This window comes from Callospermophilus lateralis, unplaced genomic scaffold (genome assembly GCF_048772815.1).
Source record: "Callospermophilus lateralis isolate mCalLat2 unplaced genomic scaffold, mCalLat2.hap1 Scaffold_66, whole genome shotgun sequence".
Classification (NCBI taxonomy): Eukaryota; Metazoa; Chordata; class Mammalia; order Rodentia; family Sciuridae; genus Callospermophilus; species Callospermophilus lateralis.
The window spans coordinates 3,447,247-3,461,673 of NW_027514882.1; the positions used below are offsets into that span (position 1 = coordinate 3,447,247).

The following is a 14,427-nucleotide window of genomic DNA, read 5'->3' on the forward strand; positions in this document are numbered from 1 at the left end:
GTGTGTGTGTGTGTGTGTGTGTGTGTGTGTGTGTGTGTGTGTGTATTTGTATATGTCAAATGGTTAAATGCTTAGCTCTGGATCTCATACTCATGCTTTCGGAAAAATTTGGAGCATCTTCACGTATTTCTCAGTTGCTCTGTAAGAGTTAAGTTACTATTTCAAAGTGAGTACATAGGCGGAATTGCAACCCTAAATTGTGCCTGTCATCAACCCTCAGAGAGCAAGGTCAGAATGATAAACCAATGAAGAAATGCAGTTGTCCAACCCTGAACATCGTTTTGAGTTTTGCCTTGTAGTTTTCACTTTTTTGTTTTACTAGATAACTGTTCTGACTATTTTTCTTACCTTTTGTAGGTCCTTATTTTTAATCTGTCCTATAGGAGTGAGCTAGTGAAATCATAAGGGGCAGGGACAGAGCAAATGTGGCTGTGTATTCTTACCTGTGTGACTTTTGTGTTTAGTTTTTTAACCAGGTTGAGCCTCAGTTTTTCTCAACTGTAATATGGGAATATACCACTTACCCTGCATTATTGTGTGATTGTTAGTGACATTGTACATCACAGCATTCCCCTTAGTTTTGTATGTTTCAAATTTTCCTTCAAGTTCTTTTACAAAGCCCATAATGTTGTTACTTTTCCTCTCTCAGTAACCATTGATTTGACTCAGGTCCTCTCTTGACACTGCCTACTCTGCTTTCAGTTTTGCCCCTTCAAAACTCTCAGTCCCTTATAAATCTGGCATAATGGCTTTAAAGTTCTTAACTAAGTATCAGTTTTCTGAGTCTTTTAAATTTCCTAACTGCATAAGAAAGCAAAAGCCATTGGAATATAAATAATATTTACTATTACTAATTATAGACTACTAAATTTATCGAATTTTAAGCTAAACACATTCTGAATACCTGAACATCGGTCACTTAATCCTCAAATAACATTATGCATGGACTATCATCTCCATTTTACAGATGAAGCGACCAAAAGAAAGAGAAGTTTAATAACTTGCACCGTATATATACCGAGAACATGGCGGGGTCAGAATTCCCAACTCTCACTCCCATCAGAAAGTAAAATCCCAGGCTTTTCTTACATGTACAAGGGCTCAGTGATCTGCAGCCTGGCTCACCCCCTGCCACTCTTCTTGCATTTCCTACCCTGCCATGCATTTACTAGAATCGCTCAGCTATGCATTGTAGCTCCTCGAATGTGTCATATTCTTCCTCACTCAGATGATTCCTCTGCCTCTTTGGCTTTGTCTCCTCTTGCTAGCTGCCTCTGGGACACTGGCTTTCTTACCGCTTCAGTACACCGGCCCACTTCACTCTGGGCCATTCTTCTAGGAAAGAGCCTTTCTGGGTTTGGCCTCAGAAGACCTTTGTGGACTGACATCCTGGAGCTACCATTTATTTGCTTCTAGACCTTCTGATCTCTTTGAACCTCCATTGCTTCCTCTATAAAATTATGGTAAAACTTGATTCCAAACTTCATAGCACGTAGGATTCTATGAATAAAAGAATAACAGATGTCCCTTGAAAATGTGGTTCTGGAACCAATGGAAAGAAAACTGACACATGCCTCTTTTGAAGTGCTTTTCCGTCTTTTTCTTCTATTTTTCCACATTTTTACTTTCAAGAGCTCTGTATAATTTGATGGTGACCACAGCAATTAGTCTCTTTGTCATTGGTGATCATGGCGAACATTCTCCCCGTGCTCTTTATGCTGTACCATGTTTCGTAAGCATTGTTTTAAGTCACTCTGGTTATTTTCAGATTTTGAATGAGCAAATAGACAGGTCAGTTGCACTATTTTCAGTGAAAGTAATGTTCAGGAAGCTTTCTCTGCAGAATAACTGCTTACACTTGATTCAAAAGCTTTGGCTCTCTAGATCAAGAAGCAGCCCATGAAGATAGGGACATGCTGCTGTTGAACTATTTATGCTAGGAAATACCAAGAAAGAATTGCAGGCCTAAGTTTCTCACTTTCTTCTAAGTAGAACATTGCACAACTTTTCTTGACTTTCTCTATCCCTCCAAGTCACGTCATGCTGACACCTTGCTCCTATATCACAGGCCTGGTGTGGCTGAGGTTGCTGTAGCAACAGCACACATGGGGTAACATTCCCCTGTAACTATGGTGGCTGAGACATGAGTCAGTTGAAAAGTTTCACGGGGTTTTTATTAGTATATGATGCAGTTCCATGTCATCTATAGTTCCTGGCTTGTCCAACACTTCCAGAGGATGATGCAGAACACGCAACGCTAATCATCTTCAAATACTTGGGCCAGGGTCCTCTCACAAAAGCTACTGAGGCTGCTGCTTCCTTCCACAGCATCCCTGACTAATAATTATACTAAGAGGCAAGAGTAAAGTCCAGGCCCCAGCACTGGAATTGTTTCTACCATAGTGTACCCTGTTAGCCCCCAAAGGCAACAGTGACATTGATGGATGATGGAGTCACTCTTTTCACCTAGGTAGCTGGATAATGGTTCAAAATCCAAGAGGATGCATTTTCAACCCAGTGCCTGAGAAGAACATGTGCTGAAGAATAAGGATGGAATTATTGTAATTCTCTATGGGGATTTATGAAACTTAACATTGGAACTTAGCATGGAATATTGATTAAAACTAGTCGTAGAGTTGTTGATGACTTCTAACATGGGATTTGGTTTATTTTTCAGACATGGAGATGACTTGATTGTGACTCCTTTTGCTCAGGTAAGCATACTTTGGTAAGCAGGCCGACTTCTTACAGATCTGGAAATTGGTTTGGGAGGATTTGTTCTGTTGCTCGATTTAGTTTTAAAGTAAATGAAATTATAAATGCAAATTGTGTGGTTCATCCAAGTAACTCATAGGCAACGCTAGAAAATGTGACTTTGGCCCTAGAGATCTGTTTTCTTTAAATTGTGGTAGACCCAAAGATTGTCTTTGCTTCAAATAACAAATTACCCTAGAGATAGAGAACATAAATAGGCCCATATTTCTTAACTGATACAGGCATTAGAAGCAGAAGGCTTTATTGTGGATTAAATTACATTTAATAAAATGAGGTACATGATCATTGGTTGAAATTCAATCATACAGTTCAACCTGATACCTTATTTACTCCTTTATACATGTGTCATTGGCACAAAGAGTTAGCACAGTGATCTGTGTTTGTTTACAGCATACAAATCATGAAAATACTTTAATCACATGACATAGGTGCAAGAAGGTGATGAGATGATTTGAAGTGTTCTGGAGTGATTCTCAATCCTAGATGCAAGCTAGACTCCCCTAGATAACTCATCCGGATGCCCAGGCTGCATGCCTGTGGATTTCAAATAATCTGGAGATCCAAGAATTTGTATTTTTTCAAAGGCCACAGTATTTTTACTGTGTGTAAGAGAAGTTGACAGCCCCTGATGTAGATAACTAGGGACAGAATTATTTGAAACTTATTTAAACTGGGTCATGAAGCAGATTTAAAATCAATACTGACTGAGAAGAAATGTTTAAATGTTGAAATACAAGCAGTGCTGAGAAGTTATACAAATTGTAACTAGAGGTAGGTCAGAAATAGAAGTAGCACCTTGAGCAACTCATTTAACTTTTCTGAATGTCTTTGAGGAAGTCACTGAACTTTTCCAAGTCTTACTTCCTCCTCTTTTAAATTATAATTGCAGGAGTACCCACCTCATAAGATGTTAAAAGATTAAAATAATACTGGTCATGCAAAATATTCACAAGAATCCTAAAAATTTTAATGTTTATTAAATTTTAATTAAAACTGGTTTAATTGTATAGAGATGAAATTGCTCTTTTCTTCCTAAATGTCATCTTAGGTATAATTTTTTTAAATGAATAATAATAATGTTGGAACAATGTGATTTTGCAGTTTTAAGTTTTTAAAAATTTATAAAATAATTTAGACCACAATTGTAATTAATTCACAAATAAAATGTCTAATGGTGATTTTAAAAATTAATGCAGGTGGGCTGGGGTCATATCTCAGTGGTAGAGTACTTGCCCGGCATATGTGAGGCACTGGTTCAATTCTCAGCACCACACATAAATAAATACAATAAAGGTCCATTGACAACTAAAAAATAATAATGCAGGCAATTAAGAACAGATGATGATCACCATCCATTCCATATGCTCAAGTCCTTCTGCTGGAGATCACGAATTCTTTATAGTGCTTGTATTTCTGTGTCAAAAAAATTTACACTCTTACATTTTAATCATATTTGTGATAGCAAACTTTTAATGAAACAGTTTGTAATTAACTCCTATTGAGAATTTATAATTTTATAACTAAGAGCTGAGAGCTAGATGGACAGGCAAAATCAGGTAAAACAATATAAACAACCATCACTAAATGTAGAACCAATCATCCCATCATGAGTTTACTCAGGGAGCTAGCTAAAACTAAAATCTCTAGATATTATTGTAAGAAAAATAAATCTAAGGATGTTGTAAAAAATGGAAAAAAATCTGTATGTAATATTCTGGCTTCTTACTTCAAGTAATATTTACTAAACTCTAACAGATTAATAAATTTAAATTGGCTCCTGCCTTTAGTTCAATTCTAAAGAAGTCTAGTCTTTTACATGATTAGACATCTATAGTGTACCTATAATCTCCAAAACAACTACTCAAATTTCTCTATATTGGAACGTTTATACATATTTTTATACAAAACATCATTTAGCCATAAATGTTATTTTACAATTATTAATACCATTGAAACTGGAACTTTGAATATAAACTAATTCTTTGCAATATTCAGATTATCTGATGCCTAAAAATAATCTGAAATATACTTAAGGAGATTTTACTTATCATCAACTGAGGGACTCATTCACCTTGCTGAAGGTGGTTGTTGCCCCAGGGGCTGTGAATTCTTTTTTAGTGGCTTCACCACAGTTTTCATAAATGGATTTTTCCTGGGGTATTAGATCTGGGAAGCTGTACTAAAATATAAGAAAGAAAAGGCTTTTAAATACTGAGCAGTTTTAGCACTGATGGGGTATCATTGCAGAAGCAGGTAAGACTAAAAGCCCAGTTGGGTGCAGCTGGCATATTTTGTTGACTTAATTGTCCTCTCCTCAGAAAAAGAGTGTGTAATACAGGGCAGAGTACTTACCACTTAATGTTAAATATTATAATTACAAAAATGGAATATATTTATATTGCTTGAAGTTATGCCAACATTATTTGTTCTGCTATACCATAACTGATTTTAGCCAACTTGCACAGGAAAATGTCTTATCAAGTAGGCCAAAGAATCATACCCTCTTCCTACTATGTTTTGGATTCATAATTTTACACTAAATTTTGGTGAAAATTTGCAGGGAGGCCTGAGGTTGTGGCTCCATGGTGGAGCACTCGCCTAGCATGGGTAAGGCACTGGGTTTGATCCTAAGAACCACATAAAGATAAAAAAATAAAGGTATTGTGTCCATCTATAACTAAAGACTATTAAAAATAAAATAAAATTTGCAGGGAGAGCCACATTGCTCTCAAAATGTTTCTGCATACAAGCTTTAGAAAAATTTATATAAGCAAAAGGAAGAAAATTTTCCACTATTCACCATCCCCAAACAACTACTGCTCACATTTTTTTTTCTTACTTACTATCCATTTAGGTTTGTTTTTTCTGGGTGTTACGACTTTCCTTATGATCTTAAAAACAGGCAACGATTGTCCAAAATGGTGAAGGACCTTCCTCCAACTCATCTTTGTCTTCTTGAAAACCCATTTCTTTAGGCCTGAGTGCAGCCCCGAAACATGAAAGGATCCTGCCCTATTATTTCTAAATTATGGCCTTTTGGGTTTTGAGAAGAATTAAATACTAAATTACAAGAGAATTTAGGAAGTCACCAAAAGATATATCCCATTTTGTTGGATGGAGCTGAACCTAGAACATCTTGGTTAGGCCTAATTTTCAAGAAGGATCTTACAAATCCCTCTATGTTTTATTCTAATGTGAAGAACACTGTTAAAGTTATTGCTAGGGGTCAGCCTGAACTATCTTCTGCCTCTGGTGGCTTAGACTTTTCCATATAATTTCAGAATCTCTTTGAGCCCCAAAAAAGTTCCAACTTTAATTAGTTTGTATACATCAATCTCAAAACTGAAATTCTGTTTTGGTATGAGAATTTCTTTCGGCATGGAGACTTGAGTGTTGAGAGCGACCCTACTGCCCTTTTCCTCCCACAAGAATAACAACTTGGCCAGAGTTCCCGGGGGCCCAAGAGCACCAAGGAGGCACAACACTGCTGAATACTGGAGTCAGCAGTCTCTGGCCTCGAGTTCCACTGTTTGCAATTATGACAACCTAAGACTCTAAGTCTCCTGGAATTCTCATCTGAAAGTCTGTAATATTGAAAGAAGTGGAATCTTTAATGAAGCAAAAGACAGGAAACCCCCACCCAAACATTATCCTGACTCCCTGGGGAGTGCCTCACATCAGTCAGTCTAGAGAGACATGCCCAACCCAGGAAGACTAGGCAGGAATACCCACATTATTTTGCCTTCTCTGACAAAAATACAGCACCCAGAATACTTTCAGGAAACAATATAGTAGTTATTAATACTGTAGAACGTTAATTATAGTAGTAGGACATTACCAATATTTTTTGAAATATTTCACCCCACAGAGATTTTTATGATCTCATCATAGTCCCCAAGTTTGCTGGGCCCACCAGGCCCTCTCTGTGAAGCAATGGAAGAAAAGAGGGGTCTCATTTCAGGTGCTTTTATTCCCTCAGCATTTCTTTGGAGTTCATTAATATAAATGGCATCTAGCATCTTTCTAGGTATCTGAACTCTTACAGTCATTCATAGGAAATTGTCAATAACTTTTTGACATAACCAAAACAATTTCATATGGTTCAACAAAAACATAAGTGGAAAGATATTTTCTCTTCTATCAAAATAAACTTTTTATCTTGTACATAATTCTAGGTTGACTCCAGCATTTCTTCTGAAGTTAAAACCTGGATCAGGAATACTTTCATTTCACGCAGGATACACCCACCCCACAAGAATCTCAGTCTGTGTTTTACCGCCACCTAGTGGCATAAGGTGTACATGAATTGAAAAACAATCCTCAGAACTCTCCTTGAGGCTGTGCATTACTGATTCATGAAGTCCACATTTTTCTGTCAATTTTGGTAAATCCAACTGATCAACAGATGTTTAAGAGCACATAAAAAAGTTTGAGAACTCTGTATAAATAACATCCCACCCCACAAGCCAGTACTCAGATCATCTCTGTCTACAATTTTTCTGTAGTACTATCAGTATTTCTTTCCTAAGGTGTGTATATTTCTCATCATTCCGGAGGTATTTTTGATCTTGTTTTGTTACATTTTACTTGTAGGAGAAGAAGAGAAAGCAGTGACCTTAATTTTCTGCCACTGAGCCACGTGGAAGAAACCTCAGGGATTTCTTTGGTTAACAACATTAAGAAGGGAAGAAAATTATAGGGGCAATAAAGCTCTGACTACATCTCTTAGAGAGCTGAATTTATGGGGAGTGAGAACAGCCCTGGAACAAAAGCAAAAAATAACGGAACCTTAACTCAGGGGCTCCAGTAAAACTATTTCCATTTCTTCTCCCCAGCAACAGTTACCTACCTCTTTATGTTCTGCAAAGACAAACCCAGTGATATTTAGGATAAGGATTCCCTAGGAAGCACCCCTTAAAAGATCTAAAACTCTTATTTATACTTTGGCAAATATAAACTTTTATTTATACTTTGGCTAAGGATAATAATTAACAATTAATCTAAAAATTTATAAAATACTGCTTGTCCTACCCCCCCCCCACACACACAGAGAAAGAGAGAGAGAGAGAGAGAGAGAGAGAGAGAGAGAGAGAGAGAGAGAAAGCCACAATGACTTAGGACTTGCACACACAGGGAATGATGTATCCTCAGGGCTATTTACTACAGCAGTGTTTGTTTGTAAAAGCAAACTGTAAGACACAACCTCAAAGTCAGTCTCAGGGACTGCAAATGGATGCCTTAAGGAGGGACTGGGATGGGGGAACTTTTTCTTCCATTTTTATTTTTTGTTTGTTTTGAGATAGTTCATACATATGAAAGAATATATCTAGTGATTATATAAAGCATAAATAATCATCATCATAATAATAAACAGTTTAAGAAATAGAATGATATGAATATTTTAATGCCACTGAAGTATCCCTTTCCATGTTCATCTATCGCATATATGACAATAAGTTTGATTTTGGCTTAATTATTGAGATGAAACTTTTTGCTGGATAGTTATGTTTCTACTTAAAGTCTACAGCAAGCAAATGTAAGATTTATTCAAAATAAATACATAAAACTTAAAATCCAAAACAAAATAATCCAGTTTAATATCTTTATTATTATAACACAGGCAAAATTTCTCTACAGAAAATATTTCTTTTATGAACTAATGTTTCCTTTCATGAATTAATTTCCTCTCAAATGAGCATGGAATATGATTTACCTACAATATCATTTCTATTTACCAGCGGTCAAATGCAGTGAATTTACAACAGCATATTATGATAAAATCCTCAGAATTCTGAAGTTAAAATTTTTGCCTAGAAAAGGGATCAATTAGCTGGTGCAATAATCTTATTTAAAATGCTTTTCAAATGTGTTCAGTATTCACTTCTTAAAATATAAATTAAGTCTGCATGATTTAATGACAGTGGATCATTTATCCAATTTATTTCTGCATCAGTCAAGATTCCATGCCTGTTGAAAGACATCGTAGTCTGATGTCAGCAGTTAGCTATTTGAATATTCTATCATAGGCAGTGTGACCTTTCAGAGCTGTGGGTTGTTTTTGTGCGGTAATGATCCAGGATTTTCCAGTGACTGAGTTAATCATGGTTGGCTCCTTAGGAAGCACCACAGATTCCTTCAGGGGAAATCCTGTAGGTCACTGTCCCAATGCACAAACTTCCATTGACCAACACAAATTAATGTCAATTTTTTGGTTTTTGAAGTCTGAAACATTTTTGTATTGGAAAAAAATATAAACTGACTTTAGATCCATGCCAGATGGAAAAAAAAAAAACTCTGGAACAATTCTGGAGCCCATAGAGCAATTAGAATTTGGGGGGGCCCTTTAGTACCACTCATAGTCACTAAATAAATTCCCTGTGTGTGTGCCAAATCATTAATCAAGTGAAATGCTTCCCCAATGAAATCACCCACACTGAGTGCTTTTTCTTGACACCTAACCTGTCATTTCTTCTAATTCACACTCCAATCCTGTTACAGTTTGTATTTAAGGAAACTGAGGTATGGAGAGGCTTGCATAACTTCTTCAGGTTCACACATTTAATACTTAACAGATTCAGGCAGCCTGGTTTGTTGTGCAATACCCTAGTAATTACCAAGACATATTTTAGATAAATTTAGCATTCTGGTTCACATCCAGAACACCTATAATTACACCTAATTTAGGATCCACCATGAGGAAATGAGCCCATTCTAGGAAAAAGCCAGGGGCAGTAGATTCATGCAACTTTTCTCTCCTAGGCTCACTTCCATTCCTTGGCCACCTTCTAGTCCCGACTGGAATTAAGAAAGGGGGCTATCAGAGGTGGTGGCATCGTTTTCCTGCCTTGTCATATGTGTAGATATATTTCATCTAGGTATTCATTCATACGATGCCATTTTATTGAGTATTTTCTGTGTTCCAGGAAGTGTGTGTGTGTGTGTGTGTATGTTTATATATATATATATATATATATATATATATATATATATATATAGAGAGAGAGAGAGAGAGAGAGAGAGAGACAGAGAGAGAGACAGAGAGAGAGACAGAGCAGTTGCATTTTGTGTAAGAAATACCTTCTTGGGGACTTCTTGTCATTCACAGTCTTAACCAAGGAAAAGACCATCTGTGCACTAGCTGGTACAGACACATGGCAAAGCTGAAAAGCGATCTAAGATTTACTTAGCTTACTGACTGCAAATTATGGAACTCTTCGTGAATTCTTTTTTCTTTTTTTCTCTTCTTCTTCTTCTCCTTCTCCTCCTTCTCCTCCTCCTACTACTACTACTACTTCTTCTTCTTCTTCTTCTTCTTCTTCTTCTTCTTCTTCTTCTTCTTCTTCTTCTTCTTCTTCAAGTTGTAGATGAATGCCTTTATTTAATTTATTTACTTTTATGTAGTGTTGAGGATCGAAACCAGTGCCTCATACATTCTAGGCAAGCACTCTACCACTGAGCCACAACCCCAGCCCTCTTGGTAAATTCTTAAAGAGAAATTTGGAATAATTTTTATTTTTATCCTTATAGTAAGCTTCATTAGTATTTTATACTACACTATTTCATATATGCATAAGATGCAACATACATGTTTGCTTGGGATATTGTGTTAGTGACTTGGGAATACAGGAATGCTATGGAGACTGCTGCTGCTGGGACCACATTTGTAGATAATGAAAAGGGATTTCTGGAAAATTTTGACAGTGTGATCTCTGTGGATTTCATATGGATGCATACAAGCTTTGCTAAGTGCTAGTAGATTCTTTAGTGGTATATGAAATTAAGTTTTAAGCATTATCAGATTTCCTCTTAACAAACCATTCTTAATTGCATTTAAGATGACCCCAGTTTAAGACATTTTAAGAATTTCTTTTTGTTGTAGGTCTTAGCCAGCCTGCGAACTGTACGAAACAATTTTGCTGCATTAACTAATTTTCAACACCGAGCGCCTAGCAAGTAAGTTATTCTTTATTCCCTCTTTTTTTCTGAGCTTTTAAAGAATGTCATCTCAATTTGAATTGAACTCAAGACAAAATATTAAATTTCTCTGAGTCACTGCCATGCAATCTAACCATGGACATTAACAAGACATCAGATGATACCCTGCTAATTCACTATAAATACAGTGTGGTGGTGATTCTAACATCAGGAATGAAACAGTACAACAAATCAATATTTCTGTCAGAAATTACCTGGCGTGATTTGTCTTCTAACCAGTTATTTATACTCAAAGTAACTTTATAGTTTTGGGTTATTTCATAAATTAGCCACAGGCAAATAATCTCATCACGCCTTAACGATATCTCAAAGTCATACTGTTAATTCTAAGACAACAATTAACTGGAAAAACACCAGATCTCAACAAAGATCTTTGATTCTCCTGCTGTCATTGACTCTCTGAGCAGCAGCATTTATGAGGCAATTAATAAAATTGAGATTGATGTGATAACAATAGAAGTGTTTGAGAGAGGGAAACTTGAAATGGAAAATGATTTAAAATTGGGGGATTTTGGAGCTGGGGCTGTAGCTCAGTGACAGAGCGCTTCCCTAGTATGCGTGAAGCATTGGGTTTGATCCTCAGCACCACATAAAAATTTTAAAAAGTAAAATAAAGATGTTCTGTCTATCTACAACTACAATTTTTTTTAATTGGAGGATCCTGATAAATCTAAAAAATCAAAAAGAAGGAAGTAAATTTTGCAAAATTAAATGAGAAAACTGATAAACTATTATTCTAATATCTGTTATTTTTTAAAGTACTATTTATAATAAAGTGTTAAGATTATCAGCCTGGAAGAATTTTCCAAAACAAAACAAAAAATATCAAATCAATATTAAGAGGACAGTGAGTAGAAACTTATTAGGGATTATGGTATATCTGAGTCTATATTATTTTATACTAGTTAACTACTTCTTAAAGAACATGAAAAAAACTGAACTTTTCCACTCCATAATAACATAGTTTACCTCTACAATCCACATTTCCCTGATTAACAAGAAGCTATGGCCATTAGGCAAGTACTTCCTCTGATAGAGAAAACTTTTCTAAAAAAAAATAAAAAAAAATAGTGGAAGTGCCACAACACAAATAACTGAGATGGAACCTAGAACCCTGGTCCGATTGTCTTTCTCTCAGCTTGATCATTTACCTTCTCCTTCTTCTTTTCCACTTGACTAACTGGTTCATTCTTCTCATCACAATTTAAGTATAATTGCTTTGGGGGCACTGTCCCTCACACTGCCAGATATAGACACACAGTGATCAGCCCTAGCTGGCTGGCATGTCTTTCCCACTCTGTCTGGTTGCATCCTGGTATTCAAGCACATTTCTCCCTGTGCCCTACTTGCCTGATCACCTGGTTGATCCTCAGCAATGTCAGTTCCCCAAGAGCAGGGGTGTGGCTGGTTCACATTCCTATTCCCAGTGCCTATCAGAACACAGAATAATTCCTCTGTTTTAGTCAGATTTTTCATTGCTGTGACCAAAATACCCGACACAAACTATGGAAGAGGGGAAATTTATTTGGGGCTCACTGATAGTTTTAGAGGTCTCAGTCCACAGATGGCTAACCGCATAGCTCTGGGCCCTAGATGAGGCAGAACATCATGATAGAAGGATGTGGAGGAAGAAAGCAGCTCAGAACATGGCCAACAGGAAGCAGAGAGAGCCAAAGAGCTCCATTTACCAGAGACAAAATATAAACCCCAAAGGCACACTCCCAGTGACCAGTCTTCACTAGCCACATTCTACCTGTCTTCAGTTACCACCCAGTTAATCCATTTCAGTGGTTTAAGTTACTAATTAGGTTACAGCTCTCATTTAACCTCATTTGCATTTTCTCACACATGAAATTTTGGGGACACCTCATTTCTAAATCTCTGCAAATGCTTGTTGACTGAAACAAATGCTTGTTGTCACTTGTAAAGTGGCCGTTCAGCATTTAAAGCCTGAGGGTGTGTCATGAAGAAACCATTTATCTCCAGTTGTATTGTCTATACAACATGGCCAGTTGTAAAACATCAGGCTGACCTCAATAGCCCTGAGGCCTTTGCTATTCAGTAGGTTATGGGTACAAACATAACCTTCTAGAAATTCTTAGCTATGAAGGAAAAACAAAATTATTGGTTGCCACTAAAACTTGCAGTCTCAAATTTCAGTAAGAAATCGAGGTCTTGTCTCTAAAAGGCAAACAAGAAACTAATGCCCTGTAAATTTCCTTTGGATGTGGTCACCTGAGTGCAAGCATTTAATATAACAAACACTTAATCAAACAGGTGTGAAGGTATCACACTGGTCCTTCTATCTCCAAAGAAATGTCCTCAGGCCCATTCTATACAAGGCAGAAGTTCTCAACAGATTTACAGGCAAAGAATATATTAAAATGGAAAGGAGGGAGTGAGAAAATCATAGCTAACACCTGAACTTACACCTTCTTTGACTAACTATGCAATGCCCATGGAGACATTGAATTACAATATCATCTGGTAGACTCTAAGTGAAAGCCAGTGCATGGTCTCCTTTTTGGTCAATGCAGATTTGTACCTCCTTTATTAATTCAAACCAAATTAGCTTCCTGGGGTGTCGGAATAGTAGAATTCAATCTCCACACAGCTGGACCCTGTTGTGCTTGGTATTAGCAAAGAGGATGCCACTGGTACATGGCATGATGACTCTGAAAGAATCAGGATTCAATTCCCCTGCACTCCCTGTGGCACTAGAATATTTCCAAGCTCACAGTTAGAATTTGAAGAAGACCTGTGCTGCCTTTCACAGATTACCTTTTTATTTGCTTTAGGAAAGGAGTCTAGGAAGAACTCATCTAAGAACTTGGGTTTTTTTGTTTGTTTGTTTTTTGTTGTTTTGTTTTGTTTTGTTTTTTGCTTTAGGGTAGGTGTCTAGGAAGAACTCATCCAAGAGCTCTGGTGTTAGCCCACTAATGGTTTCTTGCGAACTTCTTGCTCTTTTGTGCCATTTAGATTTTTTTTTTTATTCTAAGAATAAATTGTGGCTCATTCTTTTTAAAAATAATCTGTCAAGTTACCATGAATCCAGTGATTAATACTTTCTGCTTGTTACTTATTAAATGTCAAGTTCCCAAGTTTCAGTGTAGGATTGATAAAATGAGAATTAGTAGCAAGTCAACCATTTGGTTTTCCAAAACTATAAAAAAGGATAAGGTATTTTCCCAGACAAAAAGTCAATGTTTTCAAAATTTTCACAGAGCAAGGACTAAAAAACATTCTCAGACATCAATATTTAAGTCATTTGAATAAACTCTAGTCTCTATAACTATATCATCCTGAATATCCCCAAACTCATTTGAATAACAAACTCTCAGCAAGAAGGTAACTGCTAGTATAGAAAACAGAGCTATTTCAAAGCAGCAGTTTAAAACATTGACCTTTTTTAAATACAGCATTTATCAAGTTCAAATTTATATTTTTAATTTCTTCTCTTTCTCTCACTTCTATGGTGCTGGGGATCAACCCAGAGACTTACACATGCTAAGCAAGTTTTCTACCACTGAGCTATATCCCAGCCCAGACTTTTATTTTCATAACTTAAAAAAACTAAAATAAGTCAGAAGAGAATCATGGTGTATTTTCAATCAAACACAAAAATTCAATCCCAAGCTGACACCAATAAACTTAAGA

General features: G+C 36.5%; 1 protein-coding gene across 1 annotated transcript in view; it reads left to right on the forward strand.

Annotated features, from left to right (window-relative positions):
• Nucleotides 1–14,427, forward strand: part of LOC143386883 (3',5'-cyclic-AMP phosphodiesterase 4D-like) — a 144,208-nt gene that overhangs the window by 82,423 nt on the left and 47,358 nt on the right. Inside the window, exons 5-6 of the mRNA XM_077108397.1 lie at nt 2,678–2,714; nt 10,655–10,728. Coding sequence (XP_076964512.1) covers nt 2,678–2,714; nt 10,655–10,728 — 111 coding nt within the window. The remainder of the gene's footprint in view (nt 1–2,677; nt 2,715–10,654; nt 10,729–14,427) is intronic.